The following is a 23508-nucleotide window of genomic DNA, read 5'->3' on the forward strand; positions in this document are numbered from 1 at the left end:
TAACAGGCCCTTCTCTGCTCCGGCCACTTCCTTTCTCAGAGTCAAAATCAAGAGCTCCTCCTCCAACGGGCCTCTTCTGACTCACATTCTCCACTTGGCCCTTGCCCTTCCCTCTTCTGGAAACTTCCATCTCTTTCTTTCCTTGAGTCTCTCATAAGAGGACTTCTCTGCCCATTGTGTATAAGACAGCAAATTGACAGTGGTAATGGTAGTAAACTGACTTTGGGAAGAACCATTGTTCTCTCTTAGGGCATTCTCCCATGCCTCTGTCCCTACCTTTGGCCATGCACAATGCACCCATGTGTGTCCTCTGTCATGACTGAAGACAGTCATAGTAAATTCTCGCCTATCTAAATTTCACAGGGGCATTATTTCAATCACTCAGAAAGGTGTGTTTGGCAACAAAACCCACAGCTGACAGTAAATAAATGACTGTGGTGCTGTGATTAAGATTTCAGCCTGCAGAGAACTCATCTGAACCTTTACCTCTGCCATCCTCTGGATGTGAGCAAGTGCGAAGCATATTGGTAAAAAACAACAACAAACAAAAAAAAAAGAAAAAAGAAAAAAAAGAGGAGGCTCTGACACCAACCCGTGTCACAATATTGCAATGTCATACTGATTAATGAAAAGGATCTTTCCTCTTAACATGCTTAGCTTTCATCTCTTCCTTCCTATACCCTCCCACCCAGAAAACCAACTTATTTTTAAACACAACTTTAAGGCACAGCTAAATTAAAAGCCAAAGTGATTCACATAGTTCCATTCACCAAACCCCAAGTATCTATGAACTGTCGGAAAAACAATATACTCTTTAAATTATGTGGTTAAGTGCTTCCATTTAGGAATTTATTTTGCAGGCATAGACCAAAATCTAATGGCTGTTTCAGAGTATACCAATGCCTGAGTAGATTTATAAAATAAATGAATGAAGAGGACGAGATAAAAATAATGCCAAAAATAGGGAGAAAACCATTTACTGGGTGTTGTCACACTGCTTTCCAAATAATGATTTCTGTAATGGCTAGCAATGACTTTTGCAGTGGAAAGATTTCAAATAAACTCTGTTTGCTTTAGATGAGCTCCATTGAATTGGCTTTATTTGATTTCTGGTCCTCCTAAGGGAAGGGATTTCAGGATTTCCTCGTTGTAAGATGGAAAAGAACACTTTGCCGAACCTGCGTGACACCATCCAAAACATTAAAAGGCCTGTTTACCAAAAGCTTCCTCACCTCCTCAATCTACTTTATTTCCAAATGTCAGCATGGTCTGAAACCTTTCAAAGATTTATGGACTGCAGAAGGAGAAGAAATATTATGCTAAATCCTAATTGTTAGTGAATGACATTAAATAAGGAGAAGATAAGTGTTTTGAAGTGTTACATATTACATAATACACCATCTAACATTATAGCACATGAAGGCTGAACAGTGTCACTATTGTTAAATAAAGACCATCTCCATTTCTAAAACATCTGTGTGTGTGTGTGTGTGCCGGTGATTTCTTTAACAGCACTCAAATGTACTTGAAACCTCTTTAGAATATATACCTGAGACAAAATAAGGAGAAGCAGAACATGAAATCTGTGAAGGACACTGTCACTAATACAATAGTTTGCTTTAGCAATTAAGAGCAGAAAACTACCCAATGAATGAAAGCAATTAACACAATGTCCTTTCCAAACTCTACTAAAGAAATCCTCTTATATTACAGAATGAAGGAAAAATGGCCACTATAGTATACTATAGCAAAAGCAACAAAATCCAAATTATTTGCAAGCTTAGACTATAAAAGTATTTTCCAACATACTTAAAGTATTGCAGACAACTCAAATTCTAGTGAGAGCTTAGAGGTATGTAACAACAAGTCATTTCTCCACATAATAAATGAATTCCTTTGGTGCAAAAGCCTTCATGAAGAAAGCGGAAGTGAAAAATGATCTCACCTCATATTCTAAGTCCTCTGTTCTGTCTGCATCCGTGGGCAAGCTGGGGAGAAACTCATTGTCCTCATAAAACTCATGTTCCATCGGATGGAGAGAGTGGCAGCTGTGGGGAATGCAAGAAAGGTTGTTTGCATGATTAAAATTTTGTTTTTCCAAATTGCACTTCGGCTTTCTCTGCTTTGGAATAAGCTCTGCAGTGATCTAAATGTCTAGACATGATGAGAAAGCAATTGCCTTGCTTTTTTTTTTTTTTTTTTTGGCCATGAATTCCATCTATACACTATTTCTGAACAAAGTCTAAAAAAGGTCAGGGCCCAGGATCAGAGTTGCCTTCAGAGAAGACACTGACATGAAATCTTCTATGAGTTATCATTCTTCCATTGATAATCTCTGGCCTGCTTCCCAGAACCCAAAAGCAACAAGCTCCACAAAAAAGGGAGGCATTTAGGATTGCAATCTCCCTCCAAAGAGGAAATTTTTGAGCAAAGTGCTAATAATTTCAAAATCCACTGCCTTTGGAGTACGGTGTTTTGCTTTTGTAGTGTGTGTGTGTGTGTGTGTGTGTGTGTGTGTGTGTGTGTGTGTGTGTGTGTCTTCTGGCTTGAACCAGTGCCTGGGTGTTGTCCCTAAGCTTTCTTGCTCAAGGATAGCACTCTACCACCTGAGCCATAGTTCCACTTCTGGCTTTTTCTGTGATTAATTGGAGATAAGCATCTTATGGACTTTCCTGCCTGGGCTGGTTTCAACCAGATCTCAGCTTCCTGAGTAGCTAGGATTACATTTCTGTGTACCCCTCTCAGACTAGTTTTTGAAAGTAATTTCCAAAGGCATATATATTACAGACTGTAGAATATACATAGAATATCACCCCTCTTGATCTAGTTTTTGAAAGTCATTAACATTATAAGGGCATATGCATATATACATACATAATATCAGCTTGTAGAATATACTACAGATATTAGGCCCCTGTAAATCTTTTCCTATTTTGCTTCATAATCTCCCATTTCTCCTTTGATAGATGGCACATATGAAGCTATAAATAGTATTAATGGCATTATGTCATAGGAAACTCCTATGAACCACAGGTTTTCATAATTCCCCTTTAGAAAACTCTCAGAAATAGAACAGATTACAGAAAGGAAGTGAGGGGATTTGGGGCATGGCTGTCATATATCCTTTAACTTTTGGAAAGTACTTGAATTTCTCCTAGAAGTGATCTTTGAATCACTATAGCTATGACATAGATGCTAAACATCAAACCATAAGAAGGTCAAAGATATGTGTATGTGTGTGTGCGTGTGTATGTGCGTGTGTGTGTGTGTGCACGCGCACACACACTGATCCCAGAGCTTAAACTCAGGGCTTGGGCACCATCCCTGAGCTTTTTTAATCAAGGCTACTGCTCTACCACTGGAGCCACAGCTTCATTTCCAGCTGTTGGTAGTTAATTGGAGATAAGTCTCTAGGATTTCCCTGGCTGGCTTTGAGCTATGATCCTCAGATCTCCACCTCCTGAGTAGCTAGGTTTACAGGGATGAGACTCTGATACCCAGCTACATCTCCCATTTTGGAACGTAACTTCCAGGAGGTGTTGGCTTTACTTTTGTTCCTAGCTTTATTCTCCTGCCCCCCACAAAATGGGTGGTATCATGGACCTGCACTTTGTTTTCAGGGCCTGACACAAAATACTACTTACTATACAATGGATAAATGAATCGATGGATACATATAGAGCATGGAACCACTGTTGTCCTGGAAGCAGAAATCTCAAGGTCTGAAGTTACCAAACCCTAGCTGCTCATTACAGTTGCCAAGGGAGACTTGAAAAATCTGGTCAACTGAGTCTACTCTAAGCATGCTATTGAAGTGGCCAGAGGTGGTGTGTGGCATTGAGAGGCTTCCTGAAGTTCCCAGGTGATTCTAAGGTCCACCTGTGACCCTCTGAAACAGGCTTAGAGCTGCTACAAAAGGGCAAGGATAGTGGACATGATCATTCTTGTTTTACAAAGTAGAATCTAAATGCAATCTAAATACATAAGGATCTGAGAGCTGATGGCTCACACCTGTAATCCTAGCTACTCAGGAGGCTGAGATCGGAGGATCATGGTTTGAAGCCAGCCTGGGCAGGAAAGTCCATGAGACTCTTATCTCCCAGTAACCACCAAAAAGCCACAAGTGAACCTGTAGCTCAAGTGGTTGAGCACCAACTTTGAGCAGAAAATCCTAAGGGATAATGTCCTGGTCCTGGGTTCAAGCCCCAGGATTGGCATGAGTGCATGTATGCACACACACAAATATATAGGGCAAAACTATACAGCTAGCATTCTTTGAATGAAGTCTCTTCAGCTGCATTCAAATTTGGTAGGAATCAAGAGACAACATTCCTTTAATCACTCTTTATTTCCAAGCAGTGTGCTTACTCTCTGACAGAAGAACCCTTTGCGTACATCTTTATATATTGGATAATTGGCTTCTTTGGAGAATTGTACTGTAATTAAAAATTTCCAGCTTCTCTTTTGAAGAAGAGAAGGCTAGGGAGAGAGGCAGAGGCAGAGGCAACCCACCAAAGATAATATAGTGCAAACATATCACTTCCACTTGAGTCTTAATAGGGCTTTTGGAGGCTGTTTTCCTGACCAGGGTTCAGGAGCATCATGAGGCTCTTGAGACTGGAAATAATATAGGTACCAGTGGCTCACACCTGTAACTGTACCTACTCCAGGGGCTAAGATCTGAAAATTGAGGTTCAAAACCATCCCAGGCAGAATAGTCCATGAGATACTTTATCTCCATAGCAAAACACCGGGAGTGGAGTTGTGGCTCAAGTAGTAAAAAGTATGTCTTAAGCAAAATAGCTGAAGGATAGCATCCAGGCCCCAAGTTCAACCCAGGACCAGCCTCCTCCCCCACCCTACCCCCATCCCCAAAAGGACTGGAAATATGGAGATTAGCTCATCAGAGATGGGGCTGGATTTTACTCCCCACTGATCCTCGGGTGAAGCAGTATGTCTGACCAGGGGCTGCTGAAGGCGGACCAGAAGCCAAGGCAGCGGGAAGATTTCACGTTCTTGGGAACAGAGCTGGGAGACTGTCCCCCCACTGACAAGCTTGCTGGGGTGATGCCCCCATCGACATGAAATGGCAAAGGATATCACCAAACCCTCTGAGGAGAGCCGAGTACCTGTCGGAGAGCAGGAAGGGGCAGATGTCCGGCACGGGTGGAGTCGGGGCGCGCAGCTTGGCCAGGGCCATGATGTGCTCGAAGGTGATGTCCGTCTGCGTGCTGGCGTGGGTCAGAGCGGGCACTGGGACGCCGGGGCCCAGCCGGCCCAGGGGCGCGCGCCGTAGCACCTGCACCACGATGGGCTCCCGGGCCGTGCGGAAGGCCTCCACCGCCTCCTCGTGGGTGGCCCGGGACAGGTCCTTCCCGTTGACCTGCGGAATCAAGGACACGCGGGGCTCAGAGGACACGCGGACAGGCCGACCCACATCCCTGGGGCTCGGAGGTTGTGCGGACGGGCCATCCGCACCCCTGGGGCTCAGAGGGTGCGCAGGCAGGCCAGCCGCACACCCAGAGGCTCAGAGGATGCACAGAGGGGCCACCAGCATCCCCGGGGCTCAGAAGACACGAGGACAAGCCGACCCACACCTCTGGGGCTCAGAGTATGCGTGGACAGGCCGGCCTGCACCCCTGGGTCTCGGAGGACAGGAGGACAGGCCAGCCTGCAACCCCTGGGGGAGGCTGAAGCCTGCTCTGAAACCAGTGACATTTATTCAACTCTTTGCCGGCATGAGGAAATGAAGAGGAGATTAGAAAAACAATTATTTTCACATCTTTATGAAATCTCTGGAGTCGATTAACAACACACCATCAGAAATTATTGGTAAAGCTTATTTAACTTTTTAAAAATTTTAAATTGCTATTATAAAGGTGATGTACAAAGGGGTTATAGTTACATAGGTAAAGAGTACATTTCTTTTTGGACAGTCTCATTCCTTCCCTCACTCTCCCAGTTTTTCCTTCCTGTCCCCACCCACAAGTGTCCAGTAAGTACCACTGCTGCATTTGTTCACCCCCTGTGTCTCTAATTCTGTGCCTCCCTTTGCCCTCCCAAGTACAGATACATGAATACATAAATGAAAAAGAAAAAATGAACACAGCAACTCCATTTTCTGGAGTTCATTTTGATAAATATTATGGTATATGATCAGATGCACATAGGTATTGCGCCTTTGTGTTTCTCTCCTAAGCGTGTCCTCCTTTAGTCTCACTGTGTGTGAACGCCCAGAGTCCTAGATAATTTATCATGTTTCAGTGTATTTTAGATCCGTGTCCACATTAACTTTTTAAAAAATAACATAGCAACATGGTTATCAAAATTTTCAGAGATGTGGAATGCTGAAAACCCATCTATCAATCTTTGGGTGGTGGTGTTTTCAATATTTAACCCAAATCTTACTTGTCCAAAATCTACTTGTTTAGGATTTTGTCATATTTCCTTCATATTCATCATCTTTACTCAAGACTATGCTATGCTACACATTGGTGCCCCAACCCTGTCATCCTAGTTACTCAAGAGGCTGAGATCTGAAGATTGTGGTTTGAAGCTAGCCTGGGCAGGAAAGCTCATGAGACTTTATTTCCCAATTAACCACCAAAAAGTCAGAAGTGGTGCTGTGGCTTAGGTGGTAGTGTGCTAGTCTTAAACCATAAAAAGCTAAGGAACAGGGCCTAGGCCCTTAGCTCAAGCTCTAGTATTGGCAGGGGGAAAAAAAACTCACAGTAAAACAAAACAACAACAACAAGACCATGTTTCAGCTCAGGTGTGTTTTAACTTAGTTTCTGACCATATGAAATGTGTTCCATAGAACAGCAACAGTATCAGCAAGAGATACATAACTGTGCATCTACCCTCAATTGATAGCATCATTAGTAGCATTTAAACAAGATCCAAGCAGAAACTCTACCCTGAATACCCCTAGAAAGAGTACACTGTGCCCCTTCGGGCACCACATTTCTCAATTTATACCAACTTAAGACTGTGTAGGACAGAACTAGAAACGTGACAAAGCTAGCTCCACTTTTCAGAAACTGCCCTCAGCAGTGGCAGAATCATGGGCACTTAGGATCAGAAAAGAAGGCCTTTCCCCACACTTTCCTACAAAGCCAGCACTGTTCCCCAGTTTGCACTGACCCCAGACCACTAGTCCGCTATTCCTATTGTTTCCCTAATGCTTATCAACATATTCCCCTGAGAACACAGGCTCTCTGTGGAAGTGACTTACTAGAGGACTCTCAAATCCTCCAGTAGCTTCATGGCTCCTCTGCTAAATGCATGAGTAATACATTGTCAAACAATACTGTGTCCAATATTGAGTCTAGAAATTATTGCTAATTCTAGACATCATACAAAGCCACCTGCTATTTGATGAGGCTTTGATGACTGCCATGTACCAGGTAATCTTTAGAGATCCTTGGATGCCTAAAATGAAGAAACCAGAGTCTCTGAGTTGCAGGTGAAGAACAATTGCTGATGTTCAAATAAATGAGCACATCATGTTCTCTCTCTTTCTCTCTCTCTCTCTCTCTCTCTCTCTCTCTCTCTGAATAGACAAAGGACATGTTTGTTCTCATCAAGTGTTGGGGGGCTTTGGGGGTAAATAACACAAAGCTAGGTGGAAATTGCCATGTCATATAGACCCAGGCTTAATGAAGTAGAGAACTTAATTTACTCAATGGACCCTGAAAGAGTTAATGTGCCTTCAAAAAATGAGCAATTAAGTTTCCACACCAGCAAAATATGTCACACTTTAGTTCTTGGCTCACTGGTAGGAAATCTCAGCTGGAGATGGGAGTGGATATGGCTGGTGTACATACATCCCCATGTGTGCACTTGCCTGTGTACTTTCTCCATGGGCTGAACTGGAACAACTGTCCTGGAATTTGCATTGACATACTTTGGAAGACTGACTTTGACATGTGGGAAATATAGACATGGATCCCTGTCCTGAAGGAACAGTGCTCTGGGCCAGGGCCATCCACTGCCTCCTATGGGAATGTGCAGGTAGAAAGCCCAGATGGAATAGCACAACCTACCTACCATCTTGTCCTTTATATTGAATAACATCATCGCCCCCTAGGTTTGTCATTAGCAGATTTTTATTTATTTATTTATTTTTGGTCATAGGGCCTGGGTGCTGTCCCTGAGCTCTTTTCCTCATGGCTTAGCACTCTACCTCTTTGGGCCACAGCACCACTTCTGGTTTTCTGGTGGTTCACTGGAGATAAGAGTCTCACCGACTTTCCTGTCTCGGCTGGCTTTGAACTGTGATGCTCAGATTTTGTAAGGTCCTCTCCCTGAGGGCTACATGCAGATGCCCCCACCTCATTAAGTCTCCACCCAGTTACCTGGGTAACCTGCAGACCTGGAGGCAGTTACCTCCCCTTTCCCTGAGGTCACATCCTAATCCACCTGGCCACACCCCTTGCCCCTGCCCTAGATATAAGGCAGGGCTGGGTGGGGGTCTCTCTCTTCTCTCCCTTCTCTCTGGCCATGGATCATCTCTACCATAAGCCAGAAGTTCAGTAATAAACTTTCTCTCCTGCCTGAATACCGCGTGGTGTTCTCCTTTACGGGCTACCTACTTTAAAAAACCGAACATATATGGTGCTGTGACTCGGATAAAACCTAACAGATTTCAACCTCCTGAGTAATTTAGGATTATAGGCCTGAGGCACAAATGCCTAGCAAATCAGCTATTCAGGATAACTGAGTAGAAGCATAATCCAGAGAGAACCATGCAGTAGGGACGGTCACCACATTATCCCCAGCCTGTCTCCTGATGACCCTTCTGGTGAGAGGTAGGAACACTTTCGCAGTGTTCCACACCCTTCCCTCTGAAAAGAACTCCCAGTCACAATCTATTATCAGCTATTTAATATCTACTGCAATATTATCAACTTGTTACCTTTTCCTACAAGCCTCACATCAGGAACAACCTCTATGAGTGGCAGGTCATAAGGAAACCAGTCTTTCTTGTTTGCTTGCTTTCATGAATGCATGTGCACATGCGTACCAGAACTTGGGGCTTGAACTCAGGGCCTTGCACACTTACTTGGCTTTTTAACTTAAGGCTGAGGCTCTACCACTTGAGCCACACTTCTACTTCTAGCTTTTTGCTGGTTAATTGGAGATAAGGGTCTCATGGACTTTCCTGCCCAGGCTGCCTTTGGACCTTGATCCTCAAACCTCAGCCTCTTGAGTAGCTAGGATTACAGGTGTGAGCTACCAGCACTTGGCTTTCCTTTTCCTTTTCCCTTTCCCTTTCCTTTTTCTTTCTGCTGGTATTAGGGTTTGAATTCAGGACCTCACACTCTGACTTGGATTTTTTGCTCTCAGCTAGTGCTTGCTCTACCACTTGAGCAATAACTCCAGTCAAGCCTTTTGGCTGGTTAACCAGAAATAGAGTGTTAGAGACCTTCTGTTCCAACTGGCTTGGACCTCTAATCCTCAGATCTCCACCTCTTGAGTAGTCAGGATTACAGGCCACCAGTGCTGAGCCATACTTACTTTCATTATCTTCAAAGCAAGAATTTTTTAATTGCATTTCCTACTGATAATGATGTTTTCTTTGGTCTTCCTATATGCTAAGTAATATCATTTCTGCCTATCCTAGACTACAATAATAATAATAGTAATAATACCAGAAACATAAAATGAAAAACATTTTAGGCTGTAAAATCATTAGTTCTTACTGCAATGTTTAGATTATGCAGGCAATATCAGTTTTCAGATAATAGGATTGGTAACTATTGATTCTAGCACCTGAGCATCTATTGTTTTGTGAGTATAGCATTTATTTTTGTTTTCTGTTTTTTTAATTTATTTTTATTGTAGAGGTAATGTACAGAGGGGTTACAGTTACCTAAGTCAGGTAAAGAGCACAATTTTCTTGGACAATGTCACCCTTTTCTTCATTTTCTCCCAGTTTTTCCCTCCCATCCCTACCCACAAGTTGTATAGTTCATTTTCCACATAGTGTCCAGTGAGTACCACTGCTGCACTTGTTCACCCTTTGTCCCTCCATTTCTATGACCTCCTTTACCCTCCCCCAAACAAATAAACTTACATACAAGACAAAAAGAACAGAGTATGGCATTTATATGCAAATTTCCTTCTTTTATCTGAGGATAGTCAAATATAACTTTACAAAAGGCCAGTCTCTGCAACCTCAAATATCTTACTTCCCTATTGGGGAGTGCTCTTTTCTTCCAGTTAGTATGCAGCTGACCTCTATTTTCATAAGCTATTTAATCTCTCTCAAAGTAAAGAAGTCTCTGACCTTTAAAGGCCCTCTTGCCCCATGCGCTCCCTTAGCAAAGTGTAAGCAGGGTTGATACTAAACGTTCCTCTGCTTGAAGTTCATCAACACAGCGTTAGCTTGCCAAAAGGTCACCGCTTTCTAAGTCATGCCTCTTACAACACAGTAAAGAATAGATTAATTGTGATTTTCTGCCAGTTGTTTTGTTCAGTTATCTTCAGTTACTGCTAGGAAGGAGAATATTAGAAGAATGTCTGAAGTTGAGCCTATAAGGAAACTCTATAGGAAATCAACCAATAAATTAGTGGCCAAACTTGACTTTCCTTAAGTTGTTAGCTTCTTGTTTTTCTTTTCTTTTCTTTTTCTTTTTAGCCAGTCCTGGGGCTTGGACTCTGGGTGTGAGCACTGTCCCTGGCTTCTTTTTGCTCAAGGCTAGCACTCTGCCACTTGAGGCACAGCACCACTTCCAGCTTTTTCTATATATGTGGTGCTGAGGAATTGAACCCAGGGCTTCATGTATAGGAGGCAAGCACTCTTGCCACTAGGCCATATTCCCAGCCCAAGTTATTAGTTTCTACAGTCATATCTCATGGCTACATAGCCTTGTTCTAGTTTTTTTATTCATTCATTCATTCATTCATTCATTCATTCATTGGAAGTACTAGGGATTGAAGTCAGGGCCTTACATTTATAAGGCCGATTTTCTCTACCATTTGAACCACACTTCCAGCTCTTTCCCTGTCTTGATTATTTTTTTGGGTGAGTGGGCCAATACTGGGGGCCTGAGCTCAATGCCTGGCCAATGTCCCTTAGCATTTTCACTCAAGGTTAGCACTCTACCACTTGAGCCACAGCTCCATTTCCAGCTTTTTGTTGCTTAACTGGAGACTTTTCAATCCCAATGGCTTCGAGCCATGACCCTCAGTTTCAGCCTCTTGAGTAGCTGGGATTGCAAGTAAAAGCCACCAGTACCAGGATAATCCTGGTTGTTTTTGAAGTAGGGTCTTACTTCATGCCCAGCCTGGCCACAGCTGCAATCTCCCTGCTGGTGGTGGAGGATGACAGGCATGTGCATTGCACATTGAGCATTGGGATAACGAGTGTATACTACTGTAGCCAACCAAAGGTTGAGATGGAGTCCTGTGAACTTATATTTCTGCGGTCAGTTTGAACTGCAATCTCTCAATCTCTGCTTCCCAAATAGCTAGGATTACAGGCTTGAGCCACCACACCCAGGCACATTCTATCTTGTTACCACAGTAACAAAATACTCTTCTCTGAGTATATTTTGTGGAAAATATACAATCTTTATTTGTTTTGTAAGAGGCAAAGTTATCCAAAGCCTCTCTCTCTGTCTCTCTCTGTCTCTCTTTCTCTGTCTCTCTCTCTCTCTCCCCTTATGAGAGCACGTACACCCTGCTAGAGTGTGCCCCTGACCTTCTGCTTGTCTGTTTGTCTGCTTATTGTCTGTTTGTCTGCTTGCCTGCCTGCTTAATTACTCAATAAAGTTCCACCAAGTTTTCTTACAAAAAAGATAATAAAGGTATTCAAATACAAGGAGTTAAAACACTCAAATACTCATATACTTAAACACAGGTATTTAAGCATGTATTCTCAACTTTCCTTGGTGCTCAGTAAAAAGTGGGAAGCTCTTTTGTTAGAGGAATACAAGGAAGTTGATTTTCAGGAGCACAATTAACTGTACAGTGTTAGGAGGAAGATTGATGGAAGGAGATAATTTTAAAAAAAATTCCCATTGGTGTCGGGTTACAGATTAAAGTTCACATGCAGAAGAGTTTCATAAGGGAAGACAGTGGGGTTTAAGTGTGCAATAGTGAAAATGACTTTTCTCTAAAGAGGTTGTTAGAGTGAGTGAGTCGATTGCTGAATGTCATTATAACCACAGATTATATAATTCTATCTGTTACTACAACATCTGATCATTTGATAACTTTATCCCCAACTGGAGTATAGCAGAAAAGATTTGCATGACTGATGCTTAGCAACTGGCTACAAGTCCCAAAGGGGTGGAAACTGGACACAGTAAAGGTGATTAAGTCATCTGATTTGAGAGAAGTGGAAAAACCTACAAATTAAACAAAAAATAGGGAGCCAGACCTGCCAAGAGCCAGGAGAGACATTGATCAAGATATATTATATTCATAAACTGCCTTGTTAAATGGCAACTCTTTTGTATTACTACTTAGATAATTTTAAATGCTTTAGAAAAAGAAAGAGATAATAGTGATTGAATTTCAGCACTGACATGCTCTCACAAGCTAAATTTGGGATTGCAAAGAGTGAGGTGTTTATTTTGACCATGTTATGTGTGATGCAGTTGCACAATATATATTTGGTTGGACTAACAGACTTGCATGTGATAAAAAAAAAAAACACGAAGACAAACTGATCAAGGGAGACAAACTGATCACTTTTTGAGGTCTTCCCCTTAGGAGCACTTAGCTTGAGTCAGTTCTAGAAAGACAGCCTCTGAAATATGAAAGTTTTGAGAAAAAGTAAGTGACATTTCTTTAAAAAGTTACTATTTCCTGTTGTACTATCAGGCACAATCTTTGGCAGATAGGAAAAGTTTAAAAAGCAGTCACCTCATAGCAACTGGTGCCAAGGGTGCGTGAACATATTTTTTTGGCAGATGGGTAGATTGATTTACAGCAACTTGTGAGTGTTAAGTAAAGAAGATACCACTCAAGAGGCTGCAATTGAAGATCCCCAGTACAAAGCTAGCCCAGGCAGAAGAACCTGTGAGACTTTCATCTCCAATCAACCAGCAAAAAGCTAGGAGTGGAAGTGTGGCTCAAGAGTGAAGTGCCAGCTTTGAGAGAAAAAGCTATGGAAAGGCACCCAGGCCCTGAGTTCAAGCCCCAGTTCTGGCACAACATTATTACTTTTTCAGTGTCTGGCAGCCTCTGCTTAGGTAAGACTGTTCCCCTTGGATTATTTCTCTAAATCCAGGCTGGTGCAACATTTTCTTGAACATCAGAAAACCAACAAGATTCTTCCTGGCTTTTGAAGTGCAAAAGAGTTCACTGCATACCCAAGTTTCCCCAGTGAATGGCCATTTCTAGGGTCAGTTATTTGGGATTAATCCTGGTTTCCAAATCTCCAGGCCTCTTATACAAAATAAGGGCTTCTAAACATCTGAAGCCTCTAAGACAGAATAAACAACGATCACTCCAAGACAGGGGCATGGTTCCCATGGAAGAACACTTGGCCCATTACCACAAATCAACCAGCCACCAACAGCACACAGTGAGAGAAGTATAGCTACCAGTGATACCAACCAGATATCATTGGCATAAGGCAAGTAAGCAAAAAAGGCTGGAGTGTTATGATTTATGCTGCATCTGAGTTGTTTATAACTCTCATGCTCACAAATAACTACAGTATTCATGTTGGGCCTAAAGTTACAAAAGTAACTTTATTCTTTCTGTTCTGATCAACATCTCCAGGTAAAAATGGGAGCTGTGATGCCAGGGCAGGGTCGTAGCAACATCCCACAGGAAGAGAAAATAAAAGTTAAATTCTGGCTAAATGTCTAGTACAGAAGGGATTCAAAATAATTCAAAAATCTATTATCATTAAACACACTTGCCATATATAAGCCTCAAGTTAACTGGAGATAAGAATCTCACAGACTTTCCTGTTCAGGCTGGTTCTGAACTGTGATCCTCAGATTTCAGCCTCCTGAGTAGCCAGGATTATAGGCAGAGCCACTGGCATCCAGCTAATTTCAATTTTTTTCTAACAAGGTACACTTGATTCGATGTGGCCATCTGTTACCTTTATTGAAGACAGCATAGTATAAAAAGTATTTATGGGAAGGTAATTCACAGAATAGGAATTGTGCAAAATGATATGATAAAAACTTTGTGATTGTCTAAAATTAACTTCAATATTTAAAAATTTATCAATGAACTGTTATGTAGTATGTGTTTATGATATGGTTTCAGAACATATGTACATGCGAATACAACTTAAAATGAATACCAAGAAGCTACAATGTATGCTGTGTGGATGGGAGCTCAAGGGCAAGCAGGAGCCAGAGGAATGGAGAGAGGAAGGTGGGCAAATGTGGTCATAATACCCAAGGTCCATATGTGAACACGGAAGCAAGGAACTTGAGGGGAGGGGTAGGGTTGGGAGCAATGGGGGAGAACAAAGGGAGGGGTGACATGGATCAAGATGCATTATGCTCATAAACTGACACACTCAATTGAAATCCCTTTATACAACTACTTAAATAATAAAAAAGAATGCCTAGCACATATAAAATAATATTATATCACTTTGATCCACGAGTCCGTTTTGTCCAATGTCCTAATTTTAATAGGGTGATGAGATTAGAATATGGCAGTCATCACATGTGACAGATGAGCAGAATCACCCAGAAGCAGCTCTTGAACAATAAGGGATGGGAGACTTCTCTTTGAGTGGATGAGGGTCAGGTGGTGTTCACCGAGGCCATGGCCCGCCGCTTTCCCACAAAATGGCATCTAGCCCAGACTGGCTGGACCTCAGGCTCTGTTCTCTGGCAATGTCCTCTCAGGAAGACAAAGCCACAGTGGGTGGATTTTTGTGGTAGAATACAGACCCACTGCATTTTTGTGTATGTGCGGGTCTTGGGGCTTGAACTCACAGCCTGGGTCTGTTTTTTGCTTTTTTGCTCAAAGCTACCATTCTCCTGCTTGACCCACAACTCCATTACTGGCTTTTTGGGTGATTAATTGGAGATAAAAGTCTCAATGGCTTTCCTGCCTGGATGACTTTGAACCTTGATCCTCAGATCTCAGTTTCCTGAGGAGCTAGGATGACAGTGAGCCACCCAGTTCCTGGTTCCACTGCATACTTGGACTGTGTGTGAACTGATGACTCCTGCCTTGTGTTTTCCCCAAAGAGACTGCCGTCTAACCTAGAACTCATAACGTGTGGATTTTCCCTTCCCAGGCACCTTAAGCTCCATCATATACATTTACAACCTGAGGAACTTAAGTTAAAAATAACAATATGCAATAGTATTTTTAGAAGACACCTAACAACCCAAAGTGACAATGAGAAAGCCAGTAGAAAGTTGGATTCATGGGCTGTAAAGCCTGTGTCTCAATGCTGGTCCCTTGTGTCCCTCATGTCCCTCCATAGTGCATTATGGTGATGAGATTTTTATAAAATGCAAACAAGACTCCCTTTATCTTTTCATATTAAGACGCTATGAGCCAGGTGCTGGGCTCCCACCCTGTAATGACAGCTATTCTGAAGACTGAGAGATCTGAGGATCTTGGTTTGAAGCCAAACCAGGCAGCAAAGTCTGTGAGACTTATCTCTTAACCAGGAACAAGCCAGAAGTAGAAGTATGGCTCAAGTGGAAGAGCACCAGCCTTGAGCAAAAAAGCTTAGGGACAGTGCCCAGGCTCTGTTTAACCACAAGCACACAAGTGTACACTTCTCAAAACTAGCCAGGAATTTACAGTTTGAGTTCTAGAAAATCTTGATGTCTTTCACCGCTGTCTTCTCGTTTCATTATCTTTCTCCCCTGTTTTTGCCTTATTTTTGTATTGCTTTCTGCATTTTCTCTTCCTTTGCTTCCCCATCTGCCACACTTCTCTTCTAGATAGTCCCATCTGGGATTTGAAGGGTACTTATATAAATTACTCTTGTAATTAACAGGTTGTGATATACTCTAATTTGAAATAACAGCAACAAACTGAAATGTACATAACACAGCTATATTTATGTTTTCCTAGTAAGTTTCTTGTTCCTCATGAAAATGAAAGAAAGGATGGTTTCCCTCCCTGACCTCAGAGCTGCTTGAATCCTGACTGGTCCTCAGCCCCAGTTCCCTCTGCTCTGCCAGCTCTGACATTGCATGCTGCCTGGTGGGGCTGATGGCTTCATGAATATGGTTTAGTCTGGTCAGTGATTAGGGCACCATACAGGTCTTCAGCGCTCTACCACTTGGGTTTCATAATGTGAGCCTCTATGGCCCACGTTCCCTTGCCTGGGCCACAGGTGCTGAATGCATCTTTATGATCAGCTCTTTCTTTCTCATGGGCCTCTGCATCCACTGGACAGCATGGTGGATAGGCTAACAATGGCATATCATGTGGTTCAAAATTGCTATAGTAACAGGGGTATTAAATAATTCCACTACAAAAAATATGTCAGGTAATTGAAATATTACTCAGTTTCATCCAGTCATTCCGCAATGTAGTATTTGCCAACTGAAAATAGAACTAAACAAATGGAGATCTCTCGCTGGCTATTTATTAGATGCTACATCACTCTGCTGACAACTCTCTAAACTGTCCAACCAGCAAACTGAAAACTGTAGCCAGGTGCCAGTGGCTGGTACCTGTAATCATAGCTACTCAGGAGGCTGGAGTCTGAGGAGCATGCTTAAGGACAGCCAAGGCTGGAAAATCCATGAGATTCTTATCCCCGATTAACCACCAAAAAACCCCACAAAACTGGAAGTAGGGCTGTGGCTCAGGGGTAGAGCACCACCTTAGCAAAAAAGCTAAGACAGCACCCAGAGCCTGAGTTCAAGCCCTAGTACTGGCACAAAGAAACAACCATTTGTGCCTTCTTTTTCCCTCTGGAAGCCTTCTCAATATAACTAGTTCTGAAACTTCCTTGATTTAAATGATAACAAACAGAAGGTGAAAGCTGAAATTTATTATCTTTGTAAGTTAATTTCGATGACCAAAATGAGTTATAGCTAAAATACTATTGCTAGTTTCTCAGATTTAGCAAAAGTCAACCATTTTAAGAGAAGACTAATAATGTTTATTGAGCTATGGCTAATTTGTACAGTAATTTCATAGATTATCTATTGGGTTGGGTTTTTCCATTACTTCAGATTATATAGTCTTTTTTAACAAGAATGTTCCAGAATTCATGTATCTGTCCACTACTGATCATGCTATAAGAGGGGAAAAAAAGAATCTCTAAAATAAGCTGAACATGTTCATCAAAGATAGAATTTGGGGGTTTCTGAGTAAATGATATTTGAGAATTCTTTGTATGGTTCTTTTTACTTTTTTTTTTCTTTTGTTAGTTGTGGGGCTTGAACTCAGGGCCTGGGCACTGTCTGTGAGCCTCTTTGTGCTCAAGGACAGCACTCTACCACTTGAGCCACAGTTCCACTTCGGTTTTTGAGTGGTTAATTGGAGGAGATAAGAGTCTCATTGGGACTTTTCTGCCTAGGTTGGCTTCGAACCTCCATCCTCAGATCTAGCCTGAGTAGCTAGTATTATAGGCATGAGCCACCAGCTCCCTGCTTTGAATGGTTCTTGAATGTGTGTGTAAAAGAAAGATGGGACTTGAGCTCAGCTCCTTGAACTCTTATCCTTTTCACTAACAGTGGGCACTATCTTTACCTCTTGAGATCATGCCTCCAATTCACTGGACATCTTAATTTAATTTAAATTTTATTTTGTATTAGTACTGGGGCTTGAACTCAGGGCCTGGGCACTGTCTCTGAGCTTTTTTCCTCAAAGTTAGTGTTGTACTACTTGAGCTACAGCTTCACTCCCAGCTTTTTGTTGGTTAAATAGAGATAAGAGTTTCATGGATTTTCCTGCCCAGACTGGCTCCAAACCCTGGCTCCAAACCCAAACCCTCAGATCTTAGCCTCCTGAACAGCAAGGGTTACAGGCCCTGGTGGAAGAGTTTTGGTGAGTCTGAAGTTATGTCAAAATGTTTCAATATACTGCTTTATCTGTCATTAAACATGGATTCATGCTGTAATACTTCAGAGTTCACAAATAATTATGAGGAAATGATGGGTGAAGAGCTTCCTGCAGCTTTTGTTTCTGGTTTTGCATATAGTCTTTAAGAAAAGCCCCACTCTGCTACACACACACACACACACACACACATGCATGTACACATACATGCGCACGCACACACACATACAGCCCTACAAGCAAAAACTGCAGATTGGTATCATCCTCTTTATCAATGTCATAAAAATTCATTTGAATGTCACCTGAAATTCTGTTTTTCTTTAAGCTAGGCTATTTATAAAGATAGATGACTGCCTTCTGGCTAATTGTGGGAGTTCTTTCATTACTATCAAAAGACATTTTGTATCTCAAGTGACTCTATAAGCAATGAATAATGACTTAAAAGTCTTTGGAGAAGTGTCTCCTGATAAAATGGTAGGATAACAACTACTTACTGACCTTTAATGTCCTAAGATAATGCTGAGCTCGTGTAGGTGATTTATGAATACTCTTATCTGTTGAATTTTGACATATCTGATCCAACTATCTGAAGTTTAATGAGAAATTCCAGTGGCAACATAGAATCTTCTGCTACTGGCTTAAGGTAGTTAAGACATGGGGCAAATGCTGCTCATAAAGAACTCTGGTTGGGCACCAGTAGCTCACACCTATGATCTTAGCTATTCAGGAGGCAGAAATCTGAGGATTTGGTTCAAAGCCAGCCCAGGCAAGAAAATCCATGAGACTCTTATCTCCAATTAACCACCAAAATGCAAGAAAGTAGAAGTGTGGCTCAAGTGGTAGCTAGCCTTGAACACAAAAGCTCAGGCATGGTACCCAGGCCCTGAGTTCAAGCCCCAAGACCAGCACACACACACACACACACACACACACACACACACACACACACACACACACACATTCAAATTATAAATTGCAAAGGTGGAAAAAGAAATGAATTCCAGGACTCTGAGCAGTGGGAGGTTTGCATGTGACAGGGTTGACACGCACACAGTATAGGCAAAGTGGAAGGTCAAACTGCAAGAGGATGGGAAGGGCTGGAAAATGGTCTTTGAGGCTCCATTCACTATGGACCTCAGCAGACTGGCAAGTTTTCTACCACAACCTGGCCTCCATTTCTACTCTGATCAAGTAAATCTACACAAGATGCAGAAGTTCAAGTATACAAGCACAAATACATGGTGAGTCCATGTCCCTCCCTGGTAGCTTCTAAATTCAGTGTTTATTTTAGAAATAAAAAAAGCTCCTCTCCCTGTACTCTGAAACCTCCTTTTTGGTTACTGTTCCATCATAAATTCTACTATACAGCTGAGTGCCAGTGGCTTACAACTGTAATCCTTGCTACTCAAGGATGCTGAGATCTCAAGATTGCAGTTTGAAGCCAGCTTGGGCAGCAAAGTCCACGAGGCTCTTCTGTCCAGTAAACTGCTCAGAAAAGGCTGAGGTAGTACAGTGGCTCAAGTGGTAGAGCACTAGCCTTGAAAAAAGAAACTCAAGGACAACACCCAGGCCCTCAGTATAAGCCCCAGGACTGGCACAGATAAATAATAAATAAATTTTTATCATTCAATTCTATTTTATATTCTGTTCTCTATTCTATTCTTCTCTTTCTTATCCTCTTCCCTCTCCTCCCCTTCCCCACTTCCTTCTATCCCTTTTCTCTTTTGTGCTATCCTTCTCCCCTTTCTTCCTTTGTCTCTCCCTCTCTCTCTGTCACTCTCCAACATATACATACAAACATAATTTTATACTTTCTAAGGTTGTCTTCTCCAATTATTTATTCTTAACTTGCATGGGTTATAAGCCTTGGAAGATATCTTAGCAAAAAGAATATATGAGAACTTTAGAACACATAGGTACCCACAAGGAAGTGCTGGCAAGCCGTGTAAGAGTTTCTTTCCATATGAACAAATCCACCCCAATGCCTACAAGATGGAAGGTATTCATACAAGTCTGAGCAAACTGTCATCACTCTAGGAGAAGCAGGTGGTTTCAAGGTACCCAGCAATCGATTCTGCCACTGGAATGCACTCTGGCCCTTGTTGACACAAAACCACAGTAGAAAGGCTCAGTCCCCAGAGAAGTTCCCAAGCTTGTCCATCCACAAATAAAGCCATCTTCCCTGTGTGCCCTCCTCCTGTGCACCAGACTTCAGCTGCCTCAAACCCATAGGGTTGGGAGAGAAATATTCTGTATTTTTTTAATGCATTGGTATGTGAGGAAATAAAATATTTAAGCAAATGCACTTAGAACCGCAATGGGTACTTTTATATAAAATATTTGGAGTTTGTCCTAGTAATTTCCTGGACATGGTTGGCTCCTAATTATACTTGCAATGGCCAATAATGACAACCACAGTAAGAACAGGTATTTAGTATTTACTTGAAGTCACACTCTACACAGTATTATCAAAACTACAACAGCTACAATGTGAAAAGGTTAACCAGAATTATTCTAGAAAGTTATTTTTAAATGCCAGTAGGGCACCAATACACTGTTGGTGGGAATATATAAACTTGTTCTAATTCTTTGGAAAGCACTATGGAGGTTCCTTAAGAAACTAAATGCAAAAAATTCACACATAACCTAAAAAGCAAAAAAAAAAATGAGGGAAGGAATAGGAGGGGTGGGTAAGAATGTTAAAATGGGTGACATTGATCAAGACACATTACATTCATACTGCTTTTTTGAATGATAACTCCTCTGAACAACTATCTAAAGAAAATGAAAATATTTAAAAGGAAAACTATCAAATGATCTAACAACTCCACTTGGGCATTTCTACAAAACATTACAAATCAGGATGCAGAAAAGTCACCAGCACAATCATGTTGCTTGTAGCATTATTCACCATAGCCAAAGTATGGATTCCACCCAGATACCCCTTAATGGACAAATGGATCATGTAAATAATATATACATACATACACACACAATGGAATTTCACTCATCCATTAGAAAAAATGATATTGCATGATTTGCAAAGAAATGGAAGGACCTGGAAAAAAATCATGTTAAGTCAGGCCTGGAAAGACAAAGGATGTATGTTTTCTCTCATGTGGAAGCTAGAATTAATTCATGAATATATGAGCCAACTCGTCAGAGTGGTATGCAAGTGTACTCACATGTGCTAACTGAAATGTGGTAGATTCAAGAGTGAACTCAAATGGAATAATTCCTTAGAAAGACTAACTCACAGTCCAAGAAAATAAACATGAGGATACAGGTAGGGGTTTGGGGTCAAGGAGAGGGAGATAGACAAATGAAGAAAGGAAGGGAGGTGAAGGCAGTCATAAAATTCAAAGCATATCCTACAACAGTAAGAAAATTGAGGGAAGGGGTAAGGAAGGGATGGGGAAGAATGTTGAAAGGGGTGACACTGACCAAGACACATTGTAATCATAAACTGCTTTGTTGAATGCCAACTCCTTCATACAACTACTTAAAGATCATAAAATATTTTTTAAGTCAATAGGAGTTTTAGGATAAAAGCTTTAAAAGTTAGACATGCGGCTTGGTGGGAAGTCTATTTGCTTAGAATAAGCAGCTCATAAGATCATGAAGTAGCAAATCAAGCTGCTGACACTGGTATGTGTGGATGATTGTATTAACTTGCATCCCTAGATAAAATGTGAAAAGGCATTTCTGAACAAATGACTAGACTGGTCTAGGTATTACCCAAGGACCTGCACAGTTGGAAAATAAAATTGACATCAAAGTATGAGGAAACACAGATCAATACAATTCCAAGTTTCTTAAAGACTTTGGTAAAGAGAGTTCCCCAGTAGTTTCCAAGAAGTGAATCAGGAAGGGCTCTGAAAGGTGTTTTGCATACCTGACAATCTGTAATTGACTTTTTAACCTTAAGATCCTAGATTCAAAGCCCAGCCTAGGCCACATGCAATTGGATCTTGGTGCATTTAACAGTCTCACAGACGAAAGGGATAAATGCACACTGAGGCGGCCATCTCGTGCTTTCCACCCCCCTTAGTGAACACAGTCAGGAGTGTTTCAGACAGAATGAACATGTGTAAGGCAGAAGCCCTCTGCTTCACTCTAGGCCTTGGGTCTTTCTGGGTGTATGCACATACAACCAGTCGATGGTATTTAGAACAGCACTTTCTGAAGAGTATTCCACTGGGCTCTATGTCTGCCTCAGGAACAAACAAGATGAGGCAACAGGGTGGATATAACTCTTTTGTGTGTGCCATGCTGGTTAGGGCCTCACACTCTCCCTTGGCCTTTTCACGCAAGGCTGGCACTCTACCACTTGAGCCACAGCTCTACTTCCCACTTCTTGGTGGTTAATTGGAGGTAAGTGCCTCTTAACCTTTTGTTCCCTGGGCTGGCTTTGAACCTTGATCCTCAGATCTCAGCCTCTTGAATAGCTAGCATTAGAGGCATGAGCCACTGGCGGGCCAGTGAGTCCTCAAATTCTTAAATTCAAATGTATCTGCACTACTACTACTGATTTATCTCTGATTTAGAAGATTGAGTGGGAGGGGGCAGATTTTTGTAAATTTACTTCCAACAATTAACATCTGTATGCTTTTTGAAATAATTTTCAGCAGATAAAACAATCCTGTCAAGGCCTGGTAAAAATCACTCATTGTTGCATGTCTGCCCAAATTAGTTTGCATCTCTGGTGATTTTATGTACATTTAATCACTAAAGATTAATTACATCGCATACGGAAACCAGTGAAACACTGAAGAGATAACTTCAGTTTAAGTGCATATGCAGCTAACTTGTGGCTTTTTCAGAACAATTTTAATTAAAACTACTAGAAGAATCATTGGGCTGAAAATATTAGGAGCTCTGGGATGGATGAGCTTAGCATAGCTAATTAATTGTATATTTAATCAAAGCAGCCTTTGGCTGTAATTAATAATCTATTTTCCTCTGGTAATAAATATTGTAGTTCTGTGAAACAGAATTCATCATTTCCAGAATGCCATATGCACCAAAAGAAGAGGTCAGAAAACAAACATTTCCACAACTGCTCTCTAGCCACGGCTCATCTTGTTTATTTAGAAAGCATGGTGTCTCTATCTCTTTCATTCACTTTAAATGTCATCTCACAGTGGCAGCCTACAAATCTTGATCCCAGAGTGACTTGGGCATTTCAGAGGTTCAAAGAAGAAGCAGAAAGAAGAGACTAGCAGAATGCTAAATGAAATCTGATCTTTTGGGTTTTTTTTTACACCCAAAGCTCTCATACTTCACAGAACTTTAAATGGCTCCATCTGAGATACCATTGTTAGAATGGTTAAATATCGTAGCCAACAACAGTTCCTTCACTTCTTTTGCAATGGCAGAACAAAGGTCAGAGATTTCCATCACGTGTAACCTCCTAAAATGCCCAGTAAATAAAGTTAAAACAGCCTCTTCCTTGTACCAAGATGATGGCTTTTACTTCAGTACATTTGTGTACATGTGCATGCAAATACACAAACACACACGACACACACCCCT

The 23508-nt window shown here is 41.6% G+C and overlaps 1 protein-coding gene across 1 annotated transcript in view; it reads right to left on the reverse strand.

Annotated features, from left to right (window-relative positions):
* Pdzrn4 (PDZ domain containing ring finger 4) overlaps positions 1-23508 on the reverse strand; it is a 158916-nt gene that overhangs the window by 67787 nt on the left and 67621 nt on the right. The window contains exons 2-3 of the mRNA XM_048350950.1: positions 5130-5383; positions 1946-2048 (exon numbers count right to left, since the gene is read on the reverse strand). Coding sequence (XP_048206907.1) covers positions 1946-2048; positions 5130-5383 — 357 coding nt within the window. The remainder of the gene's footprint in view (positions 1-1945; positions 2049-5129; positions 5384-23508) is intronic.

The sequence above is a fragment of the Perognathus longimembris genome, chromosome 1 (assembly GCF_023159225.1).
Source record: "Perognathus longimembris pacificus isolate PPM17 chromosome 1, ASM2315922v1, whole genome shotgun sequence".
Taxonomy (NCBI): Eukaryota; Metazoa; Chordata; class Mammalia; order Rodentia; family Heteromyidae; genus Perognathus; species Perognathus longimembris.